Raw genomic sequence first — 21092 nt, forward strand, 5'->3', positions numbered from 1 at the left:
CCCTAATATGTACCGGTAGTTTATTCCATCAGACACCACCATTTGATTATATTTAGTCCCACGCCTCTGTATATTACAGTCTCCCCTAGTTTGTGTTTATTTCATTATTGTTTTTTTTTCTGTATGGAATCATTTAATGGTAGGGCGGTAAGTCCATTCAAAACCTTAAAAACAAAGCAAACACCAAAGAACATATGGTAACTATCAATGTCTAATCATATATTTCAATATTTTCAATATATATTTCAACAACATGATCAAATGTATGAAATTCAGTTATGGCTTTTGGTTTTTGCGTGACACCTTAAGATTTTCAATGGCTCCATCTGGCCACCTCAAAGAAAAAATTCAGTTGACACCAAAGTCTCAATGACCCTAAATAAACATGACACTAGTGTAAATGGCTAGTCATTTACAATTAGTAATAGTGACATTATGCATGTACTGACATATCGATCCTAACAAGAAAGAAACAAGCAAAAGTCAATTCCATTTTTTCACTCTCAAATTCCAGCAAATGTTCAGGCTGTAATGGATCATGAAAGGATGAATGAGTCACTCAGGGTCTCTCCCGCTGACCTCTGTCTATCACCCACTGGTATGAGAATGTTTGTGAATGTGTTAGCATTTGTGTGTGTGTGTGTGTGTGTGTGTGTGTGTGTGTGTGTGTGTGTGTGTGTGTGTGTGTGTGTGTGCAGTGGGCCCCGAGCACTGGACGTTATCTGACACAATGTTTGTGAGAGCCTGAGACATGCTCGTCGTGTCCGCAAGGCAACCTTGGCGACATGGCCGTTGGAACAGTGAGGTGATGTGTGAGTGTTTATCTACGTGGTGATAGCCCGACGGCCTTGTGGGCAGTTCTCTTATATATACAGTCACTTTCAAACCTCCGCAGATAGAAATCCAAGTCCTCTCTGCAGCACTCGCAGCCGTTGATTTGCTTCTTTCAAGAAGTATTACAACTCAGCCAGATATTGGATCTTTGTGATCTACTTACTTTTACACGTTTCTACTTTGCTTAAAGCTGCAAGAAACTCCTGTAACGGAAAATGCTGCCTGCAACCTTCAAACTGTGTGCTGGCATCTCCTATCGGCACATGAGGAACATGACAGGTGAATTTAGACTGGCATTGAGCGCTCTTACCTTTTCACATTTTCTCAGTGAAGCTCTGCACGGAGCGCAGGATAGAAGCGGTTGGGAATAAAGCAAAAAGTTATATTGTTATTTTCTTGTGATTCTTGTTTCCTCTCTTTTAATATACTGCATGTGTGATCAATTGAATTAAAATTGTAATAACTGCATTTTTGTCCCCATGTCTCCCAGGTTTGAGGAAGAATGCCTTGGTGGCCATTCACCACGAGCTGAACAGACTGGCAGGTCCAGGCCCCAGTAACTGGATCAGCCAGGTCCGCCGACGAAGCTCCCTCCTCAGTGAGTAGTTACATGTGATCATTTGAGATGGATAGACATAATGCTGCAAAGGAGTACCAGACTGATCAGCTGATACTGCATATTATAAGAGCTTTTGGTAAAGAAGTGAACAGATTCATCAGTGTTTCCCCTGTGTGGTATTTATCCTAAAAATACAGAAACATAATAGTGGAAGTTGACTGACATGTTTTACTTTATAGGTTCTCGGATTGAAGAGGAAAGGTACAGTGAGGAGGAGATGTCTTATGTGAAGCAAGGTGAAGATGCGCTGCAGAAGGCCATAAGCATCCTCGGCGAACAGGACGGCTGGACCATTGAAACTGTAGCCGTGAGTACTGAGACATGACACACAGAATGGAAAATAACTGATGTATGAATTAAAAAGTTGCAACTGCTGCCACCTTGTGATCAAAGGTGTGGGTCTCTTGATTTACAGGTTTGATAAAAATAGATACTGTGACATTATCCACTGGATATGTTAGCAAACGTGATAGGTAACATGTGAACACTTTCAGTACTTGTTTTGCACCCCTCCTCAGGCAAATGGAGACAAAGTCCTGAGTAAGGTCTTACCTGACATTGGGAAGGTGTTCAAGCTTGAGGTGATGTTGGAGCAACATCCTGACAATCTTTATGAAGAGCTGGTGGGAAATATGGAGCAAATGGGGGAGTGGAACCCAAATGTTAAACAGGTCAAGGTAAGAAAGCGGAAGCACCAGCGGTTGAAATATGAATAGTAACTACATGTTATAGTCAACACCTCCCCCATACAAGGTGCCACCAACTACTCAGTTAACCATTCACATGCACTCACGAGCACTTTGAGGTTCAGTATCTTGCCTTGATACTTCAACATGCAGACTGGAGGATCCGGAGATAAAACTGCCAGTATTCTGATTTGTGGACGATCCGCTCTGGCTCCTGAACTACAGCCCATCCCTGAATATGAACATCCCCTTTCTCCTACATAAAATTCTGTTTCACATTTCACAACAGAACATAAATCATATCCAAGAACACTGACAGATTTTCATGATTGTATCCCACAGATCCTTCAGAAGATTGGCCAAGACACAATGGTTACCCATGAGGTTTCTGCAGAGACGCCAGGCAATTTGGTGGGGCCGAGGGACTTTGTTAGTGTCCGCTGTGCAAAGCGACGGGGCTCCACGTGCTTCCTGGCTGGAATGTCCACTCAGCACGCGAAAATGCCCGAGCAGAGGGGAGTGGTGAGGTGAGTTCCCAACTGAGGGGGAAATTATTTATTAGTTGTGATATGTGCATGCATTTATGTAAGAAGTAAATGGATCAGACTATTAGTATGAAATGGATGTAAGGGATACGCTTTTAAACTGATGTTGTAATCAATCATTACATCTTTCAGAGCAGAGAATGGGCCAACCTGTATAGTGATGAAACCCTGCGCTGAGGACCCCAAAAAGACCAAGTTTACCTGGTTACTAAGTTTAGATCTAAAGGTAATTGACTGCTCTGTTTTATGTCTGACAGTAACCACATTGATTTGCACTTACTCTGTTTTCAACAGTTTGTCCTACTTTTAGACTCATTACTACAAGTGCTTATATTATGTAACCTACACTCCTACATGTAGCTACATGCTAATGTCAAGGGAAATTGTAATTTTGGTCGCCATTGTTGGGGTATATCTCCACGACTGTGGTTCATAATTCTGCTGGAACATGTACTGTTGTACAGATTTGGGTTTTGAAGCTTTTATTGCTGATTTTTCACAGTATAAAGTGCTGCTATACTCCATTAAAGTCATTCCCCAGCTGCAATGAGGATACAGAGATGAAAACTGAAACGCTGACCAATCACAGGAGGGGGGCTTACTTAGAAAGGTGCTAAAACTGAGTTTTTCAGACAGAGAATGAATATAGTGGTTTCAGCACAGAGAGCTTAAGGAAAATTTAGTGGGTTTTGTTTTTTGTTTTTTTTTTTACATTAAAGCATGCAAACATGTTCTAACAGAGGCATAATAGCCCCCCTTTTAAACTGTGTAAACACAAAATTTAAAAAAAATAGTCCCAATCTAACATTGTTTTTGTCTTTTTTTTGTCTCTGTCGTCTGCAGGGCTGGATACCAAAGACAATCATCAACAAAGTGCTCTCTCAGACGCAGGTGGACTTTGCCAACCACCTCAGGCAAAGGATGGCTAATAATGTTTCTATGGAGATGGCTCACGCCTGCTGACACAAGATGCCTCTTGAGCTTTGGCATGGTGCACTCAACAGTGGCAGCGGAGCGACCCCATGCTCATTAAAAAATCATATGAATCTGCTTATAACTGCTGAAACAATACAAAAATCCAGAGCGTGTTGAGGAGATCGGACGAAGATGATGCTTGTCTGAGATTTTAGGAAAATCTGAGCACAGATGTTGGTTTCAGCTGGCAAATGTGTGTTTATCTTGCCCCTCTTGATAGAAAACCTGTCATGAAATTTTGCATCTTGCACATTGTGTGCCTGATTGTTTCTGACACATTCATGCACATCAGTCCAGTCTATGTTGGCACACACGTTGAGTCAATGTGAGCAGTAAAATGTGTAACAAACTGCACATTGTTTCCTTCTGATAACACTTGCCCCTTCCTCTGCTGTGAAGTTGCACTTTTATATCAGCATTTTATTTATTATTGTTGCACAGATGCATTACATCACAATGACTGCCAAGTGAATAAAAGATTGCAATGATATTGGTATTTGTGTTTTTAAGCTTTTATTATGCTGCTGGAAAAGCAGTTTGGAGAATGATCACTCTGTCTTTGTCCTCAAATTAAAGCTCATAAAACATTTCAACAGTTGTGTTTTAACAAATAAAAACATAATCCACACACCTTTGGCCACACAGACACACAAGCAAAACGGAAAACCTCTTGGAAACTTCAGAGGAATTCCACTTTGACATGGAGAAGATGGATGGATATAAAAGCTCTTTTTAAACCATGAGAAATGTAGTTCATAAAAATATGTCTTCCTTTTCCTTGGTGGCTTTTCAGACTGAGAGTTTGCCAAAACGAGCAGGTGTTTGGCCATTCAGATGTGTGAGGAGAGCAGCAGAACGAGCAGCTTGGCGTGAGCCAGCAGCACATTCCCTGCGATCGAGTAACAGTGGATTTAATCCAAAACAGGAACTCTGTCCTCCATTATTGCCAGTTGTGCAACATTTTTTCCTATTTTGTGAGTTGATCCAAAATGTTTTGTAACAACGCATTTTCTTTGATTTAGTGCAGACTGCAGGGGCGGCCAGGATTAGATAAGTTTAGGAATAAAAGTCTCAATTTTGGCCTCAAATAATAAAGTTGGCGGCAATAGTTTAACTAGCATTACTACAGAATTAATTATGACATAAAAGTACATTTCTGAGGTGAAACATGAAGTAAGTCGTTCACTGTGACCTGTAGACTATGGTAGCCTTTTTCCTGTAATCATTTTGAGAGTATAGGCATAAAACATATGCACAGTTTGATTTATCCTGACTCTAGTATCCGCTAAAGAAAGCAAACTTCGGTGGAATAGTTCGAAGGGCTGACTTGTGCAACACAAAACAAACATTTTTTTTCCTCAAAGAATGTTCCAGAGAGTAATAATTGACATCTGCTTGAAATTCCTTAAAATGTGAACATAAGCAGATGTGAGGAGAGTTGTAGCCACTTGGAGATCTTGTTCCATTATTTGTGTATTGAGAGGAGTGGAGAAATTGTGGAACAGGAAAGGGAAAATTATCCAGCACAGATAAGTTGTGTAAAAAGACTAGGAAGACAAAACAAGCTAACTGGCAGTCATATTGAATCCCTGGCGCTGATAACCGCCTTGATTAAATTGAATTTTTTCATCCAGTTTCCATCTTTGCGTCCTTGACTAAAATACAACTCTTGACATGAGCTTTTGTTTTTGTTGGGAGAACAGTGGGTAATTTTTTTGCACTTTATAATTTTTCTGGAGAGGTTAGGGACTCTTATTCATTCATCAGAGGAGAGGTAGCTGGGGTATGACTTCAATTTTTGTTGTTGTTGTTTTTTGTGATCTTCCCTGAAGCTACAAATATTTTTTCTTGAGCGTCCCTGTGAGACTCAGGGAAAATGCATGAACCTCCCTCCATTAAAAATGAGTTATTAGATTTTAAAAACCTATCCTTTGATATTTAAGTTAAACGTTGACTATGAAAGCTTGCATGGCTTTTCATTGCTGTTGTGAATGCCAATTGGTTGTTTCAAATGGTTTACTTTTTGGCAACATTTAAAATGAGACATGTAGAATGCAGGGATTTTGATGAAATACTTGAATTTTGTGCATGAATTTGGTTATGTGCTCAAGGACTGTCAGAAGATTAAAAATCCAATGATAATTTCTATTTTTACAGTTTCCGGCTATGATAAATAATGTAGAGACGATATGGCAAAAATTGGTGGTAAAATAAATACAAAATACAGTCATATACAGCTGCATAAGCCAAAACACAAAACATAATTCCCAGTGCTTAACCTTTTGAAACCTGAGCAAATTGGCTTGATTTCTTTCAAAAACATGGAAGGGTGATGAGCAACTTAATGAAATGGCCCAAAAAATTGCAAGAAATTGGCAAAAAGTTACAAGACAATTACTGAAAAATAGGCAATAATAAATAATAATAATAATAATAATAATAATAATAATAATAATAATGAAAAAAGTAATAAAAAAGAAAAGAAAAAGACCTCAAGAAAGTGTTAAAAAAATCTTACTGTTACATAATTTTTGATATATAATGAGGAGATTTATAAATATAGCTTCTGGACATTTTTTCCTGTTTTTTTTTTTGACAAATCATTTCAGCTAATTATCTGCCAATTCTTAGAGATTAAAATAATTGTAAAAGGTGTAAAGTAAACTGATTTCAATCCAGGTATTAAAAGGTTAAAAACACATGTTGACACATCTCCCACTTTTGGCACCACTTCCTCCCCTCTCACATATAACAAACAGTCCCTTAAGTAAAAAATAATAATCTTTGAATTAGACGTTGTCATTATTAATATGTGTATATTAAATATCAGGTTCAGAGGGGAAAAAAACCTCTATCCTGTATTTTAAGAAAAGAAGAGTATTTGTGCTGCAGGGAGGTGCAGATAGAAAAGGAGGTCACAGGCTCCCTGCTCTCTCAGCCTATAGTGTCTGTGTGAGAGATAGCAATGACGTAATGAAGCTACAGCCCGACAGGGAACCACAATTCCCAGGATGCACTTGAAATTACCGTGGCCACTGGACGGGGGAAGGGAAGCTGAGATTGGAGGGAGAAACACTCAAAAACTGAGGTACTTTTGAAAAGCTTCAAATCGCATAATATAATCGGACAGGCCGTAGCACGCAGCGTTTTGTAGCGGTTTAATTTTCTGCTGTAGACAGAAGCGGATGGATGATTATGTTGCTGTCGGATTTGGGCACAGACTCCATCCCCGTTACAGTCCAATAGAGCTACAGCTAGCCCGTTAGTTAGCCTGACAGCTGGCTTTTCTTGTGTTAGCTTGGTCACAACTACTTAATTGCACTTGATATTTATGACATGATTTTTTAAGCGGTTTGTCGCAAATTTTGGTGGGCTTTCACGCAGTGTATGTGGGTAATGCATTCTCGGTTGGAGGAGAAGCAGTAGCTGCGTCTTTGTGCCTGCGGGGTTGCTAGCTGACATATTGCTAGCTTATTGGTTGCTACAGATAATGTTAGCTAGCTGACGTTAGGCTGCTGAAGCTGTCAGATATGTTACAGTACACAACTGTCACCGGATAAAGTTGCACCTACTCGATATATTTATGTGACACTGTCATGACACTGTGCATGTATACTGCAGTGCTTGAGTTTGACACTCTGGTGTAACACATTTAGGTTTTAAAAAGAAAATCTTTCTGTGATTCAGACAGAAGTGGAAGAACAATCCAGCTCCGTTTCTTCACCTAAAGCAGGAATACGCTGTAAAAGTACTCCATTGCAAGTAAAAGTCCGTGCATTTAAATAGTCATCCAAATAAAACTACCAAAGCTTAGAAAAAGTACTCAGTGCAGAAATTTAATACCTCTACAAGTCATTTGCAACGGTATTATTAACATATTAATAATGTGTAGCTAGCATTTTGTTGTTGATTTTTTTATATGTTGCTGGGTGTTTTTAATCCATCATGTAGTGTCCTAAAAAAATAATTATTTATTGATACAAATTGAGTCTGACCTGGGTTGCAAATCATATCCACTTTCCTTAATCGATTATTAGTAGAATCAATGATCGATCAATCGTTATTTTAAAAAAAAAACTTATTTGCTTAATGTTACGTTTATTTCAAACAATAACAACTGTGTTTTTATTACAATTCAGCAAAATTGCATATATTTTGGCAGCATTGCATAGCCTGTCGATTGATCATTTAAATTTCACATGTTAGATTAAATATTAAACAAGTGATTAATTGATCTTCGACTAATTGTCGTCATCTCTTTTCTGAATATTTGAAACATTTTCAGTAGTCATTTTCCACAGTATCAATACACCGGTACAAGCTTACTTGCTCTTTCTTATTGTTAAGATTCATCACAGTCAGTCATTCTACTGTTTGTTGCTACTAATCAACACATGAAAAGTCTATGGTCCAAGTTAAGTAAAATAGCCTCAAATTTATGTTTAAGAATAACAAATGAGTAAATGTGCTTATTTACTTTCAAATACTGAATTTTTGGTTTCTCCATCAAACAGGAACATACAAAGACCATAAAAAAAGGGACAGCTTTTTGCAGCAAATAAGCTAAAGCTTTATATTTCATAGTAATTTTTAAAAGTTTGACGTGGTTAAACCCATATTGTGTTTCACATTTTTTGTAATATGCATTATTCAATATTCTTATTACAATAATGGATTTATTTAAACTATTTCAAATGTTCAGTGTTGATATGTATCAATAAATTTATATTTTTGACAACACTATGAAAAATATAATTTGATTTGTGTGTTGCTCACAAAGAAATAGAAATATTTATTTCATTATATTTGCCACGGTTGTTTATTGACAGATGTTCCCTGACATTATTTAGTGTAATTATTCTTTTTGTTATAGTTTTCAGATCTTGTGTACATATGACAGCCCCTTCTCAGGACTCTGAACACTCAAGAGCTCTATCCATGACCCACATTTCACTGGACACCTTCAGTTCTCACTTTGGACGTTTGCTTCAGTTTCATGTGAGGCTGAAGACATAACACAGCTTTGGTGCAGGTGAACTGTAACTGTACTGGTACCTGTGGGTGTGTACTGGATTTGTCTCTAGTGCCAAAATAATGAAGTGTCGACGGGGAGAGCCCAGCCCCGAAAAGCAATGTCATCCCCCAGCTTCTGTGTACGTCTGATGGGGCTGAGGCACGGACCCACTGGCCAAGCAGATCTGTGGAGGAGAGGGAGGAGGCAGGTTTCCAGGAAACTTGTGCATTGATGGATCGCCATTTCTTCTTGTCAGCTCTTGTGGACTGATACCTGCATATTCCTGTCAGTGTGCACATTCAAGGTTAGACTTAAGGGGAGCTAATATAACCAGGCTGCCATCAAAACAACACAATCATCGCAATTACACAGAAGAAGAGAATATGATGTGTACAGTATGGATTTCTGCTACCAGTGACAGTTTGGGGGAATCATCCTGGTGACTGTGGACGTTGAGTTCTCTCTGTATATGAGGAGAAAAGCGTAGATACTCGCAGTCACTACAAATGTGCACTACAGAAACCATGGTGGTCCTCACATCAGCTCCTCAGTCCATCTCAGTCCATGACTACAGAAGCCTTTAGAGGCCACCATCAGGAACACGCTCGCCAGCCAACACACTCATATGCAATGGAGGAAGACATTGATGTCACATCACACACTGAGGTAATGTTATTTCACTTTTGCTCCTGAAGTTTGTAACCGTTTAATCTTATTCCATTGTTTGGGTTTACAGCAACTTAACACCACTAAAACAGAAAGCTTGACAGCAACACGCCTGCTGTGTTGGTCAACAGAATGGAAATAGGTGCTTTCTTACACCTGTTGCCATACTGATGTAGTCACCTTCAGGGATAAACGTTCCTTTCTTGTACTACACTGTTGTATAATAAACAATTAAGAGCTAATTTGTTTAAGCAGTTCTGTCACATGTGTTTAACTTAAGGCCTAAGGTCAACAGTTGTCCCGCTGCTTTAGCTGTAATCTCTGGTCTGACTGGCCTGGCATGCTGCTATGGCGGCAGCTGACAGGGCATTTCCCTTATCTCCAGCCTGGTTTTCTAGCCATAACATTACTTATTGCTCCCTGGCTTCTATCCTTGTGTACTGCTTCTTTTGTAAACAGTTGGATAAGTATGTCCCCTGCCTGGTTGGATGACGGCTGGGGCAGTTTTTCTTAAAGGAAATGCACCCTTTAATTAATGAATCTACCAACTTCTGAGACATTTAGAGGCATAAATATTTTTCTAGGGATGCATGATAATACTGGCACATCATCGGTTTCGGCTTTGAAATGAAATATCTGAATTGGCCATTGTGCTGATTACTGCCAATATCACAAACAGATATTTTTAAAAAAAAGTATTATTAGCATCGTGAACACGTACAAAACATAACATAACATACAAACCATAGGCTTAAGGATTACTCATATTTTGCACATTAAATTGATATTGCATAGATTGACAAGCATTGTATTTTATGTCTCCATCTGCCATCATTGTAAGAGTATGCATGTAATGTTAATTCCACCACAGAAGAGATCACTAAAATCAGTTGGAGAAAAAAGTGGTGATCAATGTTGATATCATTTATCGGCCAAATGAGTTGTTATATTGGCATATTAGATATTGGCAAAAAAAAAAAAATCCATTATTGTGCATCCCTATTTTTTTTACAGTTTAGTTTTAGTTTTCAGGGATGTCGGAATCAATAAGTGAGAACATAATGAAGCATACGATGATGATGAATTGCCTGTCTTAAAAGCAGTGAAAGCTGCACTATGTTTACATTTTGTACATGTCTGAAGCATCTGCTCTGTATTACTGCCCCCCTGCTAGGGCCTGAATGGTTTGTCCCGTGAATGTAAACCATTAGAGGATATCACTAACGGACACTCCAACCATAAGCCTGTGAGTCAAAACCACTTCTCATTAATCAACTGTAGTTTGTTTTTCTTATTAAATGTTTTAATTTTAAATTGACCATTCAAATGTTTGTCTTCACAGGTCATGAACGGACTGATAATTAGTCATAATGTCAAAGACCACACCAATGGCAGCGCACCACTCAGATCCCTGCCAGTAATCAGATTTCATTCTCAGCATCTCACTTTTCCCAATATGTCCTTCATTGATAATTAATTAATCCATTTTTGGTTATTGCACAGATTTCAGCACTGAAGCAGAACGGTCTTCTGCAGACCCTGGCAGCCGGAGGGGACCAGCCTAAACCTGCAGGTAACACACACATACTCTCACACAACCTCTTTTGTCTCACAACGTCTTCCCACAGGATTGTGAGACGGTGTATCCTAGATACCAGGCAGCTGTTGCAGGTAAAACCTCCCTCAGGAGCGCAGGTTGCCTGCTCAGAGGAAGCTCAGGGTCTCAGAGTGATGCAGGTCTGTGAGACAGGAAGGATTTATGACTGAGGATGAACTGGATGAGTGTTGGCCGTTGCACCATAGCCAATTGGCCGAGTACTCATCCCCATTCAGTGCTTCTGGTGAAGTTTGTGTGTGTGTGTCACAGTTGGGTGTATAATTTTGTTTTACTGCCTAATTCTTTTTTATTCTCTCTGCAGAGGAAAATGTGGAGTTGGAAAAGGCCAGACAGGAGTGGGAGGCTCTCGAGAACGTCCAACCAGGTCAGATGGATCTTGCTGTTTCACTTGTTTGTATAAAAATGATTTTGGCTTTGTTGATTTTTTTGCCTGTAAGGTGCTGTTCTGAGAGAGTAACCTTTTCCTTAATATCCCCCAGCTCTCACTGAGGACTTGAACCCAACCCCGCTCATTTCCTTCAATGAAGCCCTGCAGTACTTCCAGACCACAGACCTCGGGGACTTGCTGGTAACAAACGCTGCATACCCAGAGTTCTAAAATATGAACTGATATTTCAGTAATGGGAAACTCCCAGATAATAACAGCAGGAGCAGTGTGTTGGAACAATTAAATTCAGCACAATGTATATTTCAACTGGATTATTTCTATTGGTGAAACATTGTCTTAATATATTTCAAAGTAAAAGCTTCCCATGGATGGGAAGGGAACCATTTCATTGTGAAACAGAGTTTGTATTAACAGCAGACACAAGCAACAGCAAATTAACACAGCAAAGAAGAGCATTAAAAACAATGGACATTTTAAATAAAGATGAAATGAAGAGCTGTTTCAAGTAAAGACCTGTTTCCATTGTTGGTGAGGTATATAAAGACTTTACAACATACACATACATCCTGCTAAAAAGTATAATTATCTCAGTAGATTGTGATAGAAATCTGCAGTTAAGAATCAAATCAATCAATCAATTCTATTTATTAAGCCCATTATCAGGAATCACAATTTGCCTACAGCATATAACATCCCTCAGTCCATGCACCCACACATCGGAACACACACACACACACACACACACACACACACACACACACACACACACACACACACACAGAGGTGTTTTATTTGTGGATTTGCTTAAAATCGTTTAAGCAAAGCTTTATTGATAGCTCTAACTATAATTTTAAAGTGGTGTTGTATTTCTGTCTCAACTCTTCATCTGCAGAAGAACATCCAGCCAACCATTCGCAGGACAGGTCTGGCCGCGATCACACACTTCCTCTTTGGACCACCACGGCTGCACAGGGAACTCCTGGAGGAGAGGGATCTGGTCTTTGCCATCGCTCAGTGTGAGTGTGTGTTTTCTAGGCCTGTTTGCGCAATCATCCCACCACGTGTAAAGGTCATCAGTGTTTCCAATAAACCATGGGTTGATATTCACTCTTGCATATTTGTGTTTGTCTTTCATAGGCCATGTGGACAACAGCCAAACAGTCCACATGCGTGTCCTTCAGACCATTTATAAGAGGCTGATTGGAAGCAGGCTGGACTGTCCTCGCTTTGGGGCGCACTGGGAAAACATCGGCTTTCAGGGTAAGATATTTTTGTGGTCTATGAATGTAAAAGTCATCTTGATAATAAATTGCTCCTTAACTTAACAGTATTTAAGGTTCACACATGGTATTTCTACAACGTGTCTAAATAAATAAATTGATTAATTAAAAAAAATCAATCCAAAGCCTCTGTGCGATCTAGTAATGCTATAATATTTATTTTAAAAAAGAAAACCTGTATCTAAAATGATTGACAGTATTCACACAGAATATGAAACGCCACAACTCCATGTGTTGTTGCATCATCTCTATGTTGGTTTTGTTTGCTGTACTGCAGGTGCAGACCCAGCCACTGACCTACGTGGCACTGGTTTCCTTGGATTGATGCATACGCTGTACTTTGTGATGGACCCAGAGACTCTACCGTTGGCTAGAGACATCTACAAGTTATCACAACACCCTACACAGGTTATCACGGGGTCATAAAATACACTCCCATAAGGCAATTTGCTCATGTCAGCGAATGTGTGCATGCATTCATTCAGGAATCAGATTTCACTAATCCTTCAGAGACACTGACACACCTCCCTCTCCAGGCATGCTTTGTAGCTGACCCTGACCTTTGTCCTCCCTGCAGAGGAAACTAGAGCAAAAAAGAGAATATCCCCTCAGGGATCAATAAAATCAGCTACAAGACGAGCTTGTTTCAGGCCTCGCTCTTGTTGCCTCTGTAAGTACTCCTTGTGGACCTAAATTTCTTTGTGTGTTTTCTCTGGTGTAGAACTTTCCATTCAGTGTGATGTCAATCAACATGACCCGCATTGCTCTGCAAGTACTTAGAGAGGAAGCCTTGTCCAAGTGAGTCACTGCTCCTCAGTTTTTGTTTTACTGCATCTTTTTGAGTATGTGTGGGGCTTGTTTATCGATCGCACATAATCTCTTCTCACCAACACTCTGCCTTTACTCACACCAGGGAGTGCAATCGTCGTCAGCAAGTGGTTGGTGTGCTGAATGAGTTCTACGTTGCCACGTATCTGCACCTGTACCAACTGTGGAAGACCCAACAGAAGACCATCGTTGACTCTGGCTTTGTGCTAAAAGGTAAAGAAAATAAAATATGGTTTATGTGGTCTACTCTTAATAAGCACCTATGAAATCATTCATTTGTAATAAGATCTCTGATTATGTTGCAGATGCATTGTGTTGTGGTGAAAGTCCGTCCTAATTTGTTTTATTTGATCTTGCTTGAGTAAGGGGGGCTCCACCATTTTTACACATCAAAGTCTGTTAACAGATCTTAGGAAGTGCCACTGCTAATGTGAAAACAGCTGGATAAAGCCTTTTTAGGCAAGAAGGAGCTGTCTGAAATCAGATAAAGTGCCTCAAGGGGTAAGGATAGACTCAGCGTCGGTTATCTCTTAATTCTGCAGATACCACTGGATTCCAGGGTTTTTCCAAACATTTATGTATTTGTGGTGACCCACCACAGTAACATTTGCTCCCATGTATTGACTATATAGTTTTGGAGTTGGACCTTCAGTAGGAGCATTATTGAAATATATATACCTTTTGTCATACATTGCTCCACACTCTCAAAGTGCAGAGCATTTTCTGGGCACAGATGGATCAGCAGAATGCCAGGCACAGTGAAAGTGAGTAAAAGTTCATTGCACTGGGTCTAAAAGTTTGCATTCACTGCCTGTATAGCAGCTCCTCTTCTAATCCATCAATCTGCTCAACTCTGATTGGATCGAATGATTAATTATGCACCCAGCGACTCCAAGTCCACAAACTGTTGCTTAGAAAAAAGAGTTTTGCTTGTTCATGGACCCGCAAAAACCATCTGAATATAGAGAGAGGGGAACAGAATGACACAAATGGACACACACAAAAAATAAAGTTAGCTGATTTTCCCCCCTTCAGCTATGACCACACATGATGGTAATCCAGTGGGGAAACACTGGGTTTCCATCAGATCAAGGCAACATTAGTTGCTAGCCATTATCATAATACATCTGAATCCCCAATGAGCTGTTTGCGGTTGAGTTGCATTGTTTGAAAAGTAAAAACAATGCAACTCTGCAAAGTGTCTGATGAAAAAGACGGTATCTATGGTTCTGCTGCATCGATTAAGAATTTGTGCTTTGTGAGTCAAACAATGTTGTAGGAGCGCAAAATTGTATTGTATTCTTTTAACTGCACAGGTTTGCCCTGCCTTTTGCATACTTAACCAATCAACCATGTTTAATCTGGCTGAAAGTGAAATGAGAAGACAGATACCACTCTCATATCTGTCTATTAAATATGTAGCCACAGCGAGCTTAGCTTAATACAAAGACTGGAAATGGGAAAACGGCTAAATGAGCAGCTGGCTTTGCCTTGGTATTAAATGGACAGGTTTGTGTTTAGTATCAGTCTACTTGAGTCATGGGTGTTTACATTGAACATTCAGATTGCAAAAGCGCAGTTAAACACAGATTGTCATCCCGGCATGAGTCCCACCATTTCCGTGTTTTCCAACCCCTCAGAAGTGGAGCTGTTTGCCAAAAAGAACCCCAAGCAGATGCTGCGCCGACTAGAGGTCTTCCTGAAAGAGAGGCGGGCAGGTGGAATCCCCCGTGGGACGTCGCCAGACCCTCAGGCCCAACAGCCCTCTCCCAGCCTGGGGGCCAGAGCCGGGACGGGACAGGGAAGCAAAGGAAAGGAGATGCACTTCACGGGAGTGTGTGATCTACCGCCAGACATGGAGGGAGAGGCCAGACTCATCTAAGCTAGACTCTGTGTGTGTGTGTGTGTGTGTGTGTGTGTGTGTGTGTGTGTGTGTGTGTGTGTGTGTGTGTGTGTATGTGTGTGTGTGTGTGTGAGAGAGAGTGTGAGAGAGCAATCCTGTTTGTGAGTATATCTATCACGGTATGTGCGGTTGGCTTACTCTCAGAGAGCTAGAACCCCACCAGTCCCTGATCTAGGACCTGCTATCTGAAGCTATTCAAACACTTCCACTCCTTCCACCGACGCTGGGGTGCTGCACTTTGATCAGATTAAGCTTGGGGGTCTCTCAGAGTTCTATTTGATTTTTTTAATCAATGATTAATTTATTTTTTTTAAACAAAGAACAGTCAAATATAAAGAGCTGATGCAGGTCGGAAACACAAGATGTCACAAAAACAAAGTGAATGTGTGTGCACTTTTTTTTTGTGGATTTAGTAGCCTAATCGATAGCTGCCAAATTCTTGTGTTTAAACTCTACCTGCCTAGAAGTCCAAAACGTACACACTTGTGTTCCCTAGGATCACTCAGTCAGGGTGTATTAGCATTGCAGAGGGGGCTAGCATGGCATGGAACGGCTTCCTTACAGACTTGACGTTCTTTCTCGCTCTGAGATACGGCTCAATCTCACAGGCACGCTAACAGCTCATTATGTAAGCTGAGGGTAGCATTGTCGGGCATATTGTTAAACGCTCTGTTAACTTAATGGTGATAAGAGAGAAATGAACCAGTTTCATGTCCCGCTACAGAGCAAACAATCAGGTTTTCTCTCAGCATGAGTGGAGAGTGGCAGATAGAAAACCCGGGGAGGTTACAGAGCTTTTTGAGCGGGAAGCAGAAATTGTCAGCACATGTTGTTCTCAGATATCTCACACAGAAGACTTTGAATGCAGCTTGCTTTAAAGGTCTGATCACTTTGCATTCTCTAGTAGAGCACGAGTGAAATATACGTTGTGGAAGATGTAGAAGAGCGGACACTCAGTCCAGATGTGTGTTGGTAGAGCCAGTTGTTGGTACACTTATATTTGCCAGGAATTTGATAGAGTAGGTGCAGAGCTCCTGCCTAATATGGGGGAATATATTTTAAATAATTTAAAAAATAACTATTTTAGTCCTTTCTAAAGGGACAGCTGTCAGAGCATCACAGTTATGTATAAATCCCTTCAGAACATTGTTATTAAACAGATGGCTGAGTGACCATGAGATGGGTTTTTAAGACCCAAGCGTCTGAAAATCTTCTGAATCCTTAAGTTTTTGCGGTGAAAGCCAAGGAGACACTTCGTAACAGAGTCTGTGTGCTTGGCTTAGTCCCGGCTAAAGTGGAAGGTCTGGTATGAGCTTTCTCTACATTCCGTTATAAAGCATGTGATTGTAATTTTTTTTGACTAGTTAAAAATTTATTCCAGTGTGTGTGTGTGTGTGTATATGTATGTGTGTGTGAGTGTGTGAAATGAAATGAATGAGCTGATATTGATGAAGGGTGCCTCTCCTCGGAGACGTATGGTACAGTATGCAATCCCAGCTCTCACTCAATGATAATCAAAACGATAGTGCTGTGTGACGATAGAAATCGTTCCTAACTTCAGGGTTTGTGCGTGTGTGCGAGCGGATGCGTTTGTGTGGATGTATGTGTGTGTGTGTGTGTGTGTTGTATGACAGGAACTGACTACAGATGGGGTGCTTTCCTCTGCACACAATAAGCCAGCTTTACTAAGTACTTGATCCATCAAGCTGCAAAGACGGTACTTTTGTCATTTTAAAAATGGTACATAATATTTCCGAGGACAGGATTTATCCTAAAACAAAGAACACATTCTTTAGGTTTTCTTTTTTTAAACTAAAACAAGATGTTGGTTCTGGATACAGCTGGAGTCAGCGGCGGCTCTGTGGCCTGGGATGGGTAGAGCTCCTCAGCAAAGCTGGTTCCTGCTTTGTGCTAATGTGAAACCGTCTCCCATTGTTGTAGTCTCGATCTGTAGCATGTTCAGGTAGCACTAGTACTGTAGCATCCTATAGCCTCCTCTTCTTCGTAAAGCTTGTTGATGTCATGTCTCAGTTACAGTCCGTAGTGTCAATGAGTGCGCAAACTGTTACTACTATAGCACATTTATTTCGTATTTGCATCAAGCCTCCTTCAATAGACACACATTTAGGTGGCGCAGCGTATGTTTTGGAGAGATGTGGGATAAGCTTGACGTGTTATTGAGCTCAACCTTGTCTTCTAAGAAGGTAACAGTAAAAACGGTGCCTACATCCAGTGGAGCCATGTGGGTTAGAGTGCTGGTTTGTCTTCGCTTCCTTTTTCTTTTCTTTCATTTGAGCCACCGTGCCACATTAGACTTCCTCCATTCATGCAACGCAGTAAACAGAGTTGATGTGACCCCCTAAAACATACAGGCCTAATGGATACATTAAACACGCAGGCATGTACATGTTCTATGTCAGCATCTACTCATATAGTTGCCATCGCCACCATATAACTTCTTTTAGCCAAATGTTTGCGAGTGTTTTGACTGAACAGGAAAAATTTGCACTGTTGTAGATATTTGATAGTATGCGTGACGTATGCAAGAGGAAACAGGCCATCTTCAATAGCCATAATGTTCATTATCGCCCACCTCATGAAACAGGCTTCGTGGATTTTCCCCTCCTTGCTCGAAAAAAAAAAAAAAGTTGCACCACAGATATGATCTCACGTTTAGTTTTATTAAATTTTAAACAGAGGAGCAGTACAGTGTATGTAAATCAGGAAGTTTGTATATAGAGAATTAATGATTGTAACTGTATGATTGTCTGTAGGGCATTATACTGAAACACATTGCTTACCTCAAGACTCGAGACAAATCTCTCCTTTCTTTCTCCTATTTGTTTGGCCTCTCAGTCAAACTCTATCTTTTTATGTTTCCTTGTACCCTAGGCCTTCTCTCATACCAATTGGACATGTTATATAATGTATATTCAACACCTGAAGCACTACGTAATAGCAAACTAACACAAAAGCTGGTCAATGTTATGTGTATTCTATTTAAAGACACATTTATAGACACTATATAGGCCCACGTGCGCTCTGGTACACATCTGCAGACGATTAAAACTCCTTTTCAAAATGATCTATAATTGGCCGATGTTTACCATGTTTGAAATAAGCTGGTTTTCTTGTGGCTTCAGTGATAGTACAGTATACTTTTGCTGTGTTTAAGTGTTTGATGTCCGGAAAACACTCAGAAACAATCCAGTCTTTACAGCTACAGTCACAAACGAACAGTTCAATATATGATTGTAAAGATATAGGCTTGATTAGCAGTCATAATACGGTGTATGCTTTGACCTTGGTATATATATTCAGTATCCAAACAAGGCCTGATTTATCCTCTCATGTTACCAAAAGTTATATTTTCAGCAGTCGTAATAGATCATATTCTTATGCGTTGATCATCGTTTGGAATCTCCTCAGTTGTGAAACCAGAACCAAGATAAATATATTTAAAAAAAACGGGTTCTTGCAGGATGTCGGATGCTCTGAGAGGTGTGGTGTGAAGTTCTGCTTCCCACAGCAGCAGCTCGGCAAATACAATCACTTCTCTCAATATCCTGCGCTTTATATGAAGGTGTTTTACTGTTGCAGTCGTCGTCATGTCCCTCAGAGCATTTTATGACTGTACCTTGATTGTAGAAGCCCTATTTTATACTGAGAGTTATTTCAGAATACAGTATGTGCTGTTGTACATTAAATGTATTGTATGGAGAAAGCTAAATAAATGCTGTTAAAAAACTAGTATAGTTTCTCTGAGGAATCACTGAACCCTTTATGAATATTTTATTGGATCTAATGAACACTTTTACTTGCATGTGCAGTTTCTCAACTCAACGCTACATACTGTCCAATCATCCATTTTCATCCACTTATCTGGGGAAGCAGGCTGAGCAAGGTACTCCAGCTGTCCCTCTCCTCAGCAACACTTTTTCAGCTCCTCCTAGGGGATCGCAAAGCATTCCCAGGCCTGATGAGATATATATAACCTCTAACAAGAGGCGCCCAGGAGGCACCTGATCAGATGCCCAAACTACCTCAACCAGCTCCTTTCAATGAAAAGGAACAGCAGCTCTACCCTGAGCTCCCTCATGATGTCTGAGCTCCTCACCCTATCTCTAAGGCACACCCTCAGCCACTCATTTCGGCTGCTTGTATCTGCAATCTCATCCTTTTGGTCAGTGCCTAAAACTCAGTTACCATAGCTGAAGGTCGGGATGTAGATGGCCTGTAATTTTTTTGTTTCTCCTTTCGGCTCAGCTCCCTACATATTTTCACAGTATATTTTCCCCAAATAAGTATACAACACATCAATGTACTTACTGTATTTTTAGCAAAATGACTTAAATACTTATTTTTCTATTTTCAAAGATCTTCCTGGAGCTTTCTCACCACCCCGTGAATTTTGAAGCCCACAACCAACAGTTACTTCAGTTATCCAGCATCCACACGGGTCCTTGTAATCCTTGAAAGTCGGTAAATTAAAGAAAAAAAATTTTCTTTTGACTTTACTTCAGCAGTTATTTACTTCGGTTATTTACTCTGCTGTCTGCATGTTTGTCTGTTGTAGTTGCGTCATTGTTTTACGTGCCACCTGCCACCATCTACACAGCAAAACTGAGATGTGTTTACACATTCAGGCCTCTTTTTAATTGTGGTGTGCTTCTGTAAAGCTAGCAAGTTCTCAATATAAACATTCTCAGTGTTGTAACCAATTTTTTATTAAATGATTTTGTCATTAAAATTATAAAAAAGCCATTAAAAGTTCTAAGAGCCCAGTCAGATACAAACAGAAAAGCAAGAAATCTTCACATTCACGTTTGTGAAGCTGAAACCGGCAAGCATTTTCTGCAAATTGATTTTTATCGTAATTGTTGCAGGGTTTTTTTAAATTTTCTTTTGGTTGACGAATTCATTCATCAACTACTGTTTCAACTCTTTTTAACTTGTATCAGTTCTGAGCAGCTTTTCTTTCTGTAATTAAATGCGGGGGTACAGTGTACATTAACAGCACACTCAGAAATCAAGGGTATGTATCCTGATATTGTTGAGTATTCAAAAGAAAAGCCTAGAATTACTATATAGTTTGTAAATGGGGCACAGCAATGGTTTGTAGTGTCAGATTTTCTGCAGTTCTTCTTTAATTCAGCCACTAGAGTGCACACTTTGATAGATCTGCAGCGAAACAGACCAAAGCTTTAAGACAACAAATAACAGGCTACAGGTGTGCCAATATTCATATGATGTTTTATGTATTGTAGTAATGCAGAATATCCTCGTGCACAAAGAATCAGCAAACTCTAGTCTTTTCAGTGGCAGAAGCTAAAGTTTGATTAACACATCCCAACACACATCCAGCCATTTGTCAGTGCTTTAGCTTTCAAAGCAGTGTCAGTTAACTCTGGCAAAATTTAATCCTAATCCTTATTTATCCTCCTTCTTGTTTAGTTTCAAGTGAACCTCATAAGTTCCTCTGGTGCTCCATCATTTGGGCGGAGCACCGGTATTGGCCAGCCGAGTAGACACTGCTGAAAGTCTCAGCCACAGTCCAAGGCTCCTCGGTCTGCGCTGTGTCTTTCATCAGGGAAACAAATTACTCAAAAAGACGTCACTGAAGCACTATTTAATAGATATTCTATTGAATTCTCTCCCCTTGTGTTGCCATAATACTACGTCACTGCGGTGCAATGTTGAAATATTTGCAACTGATCATACAAAGGGGGATTTTGG

At 40.0% G+C, this 21092-nt stretch overlaps 2 protein-coding genes across 2 annotated transcripts; both read left to right on the forward strand.

Moving 5' to 3' along the window:
* The first annotated feature begins 879 nt into the window (after window positions 1-879).
* Window positions 880-4136, forward strand: star (steroidogenic acute regulatory protein). The gene is made up of 7 exons (XM_042488423.2): window positions 880-1113; window positions 1325-1432; window positions 1633-1760; window positions 1972-2130; window positions 2482-2666; window positions 2817-2910; window positions 3528-4136. The coding sequence occupies exons 1-7, from the start codon at window positions 1050-1052 to the stop codon at window positions 3645-3647; spliced, it is 858 nt and encodes a 285-aa protein (XP_042344357.1). The 5' UTR covers window positions 880-1049; the 3' UTR covers window positions 3648-4136.
* A 2475-nt stretch (window positions 4137-6611) lies between these two features.
* elmod3 (ELMO/CED-12 domain containing 3) lies at window positions 6612-19106 on the forward strand. The gene is made up of 13 exons (XM_042488289.2): window positions 6612-6747; window positions 8533-9339; window positions 10514-10585; window positions 10682-10756; window positions 10843-10912; window positions 11259-11321; window positions 11437-11525; window positions 12238-12361; window positions 12483-12605; window positions 12903-13033; window positions 13347-13423; window positions 13539-13666; window positions 15094-19106. Exons 2-13 carry the CDS (start codon window positions 9238-9240, stop codon window positions 15333-15335), a joined length of 1296 nt encoding a protein of 431 aa, XP_042344223.1. The 5' UTR covers window positions 6612-6747; window positions 8533-9237; the 3' UTR covers window positions 15336-19106.
* Window positions 19107-21092: the final 1986 nt, after the last annotated feature.

Source organism: Plectropomus leopardus, chromosome 4 (genome assembly GCF_026936395.1).
Source record: "Plectropomus leopardus strain MGB_pleo_1.0 chromosome 4, ASM2693639v1, whole genome shotgun sequence".
Taxonomy (NCBI): domain Eukaryota; kingdom Metazoa; phylum Chordata; class Actinopteri; order Perciformes; family Serranidae; genus Plectropomus; species Plectropomus leopardus.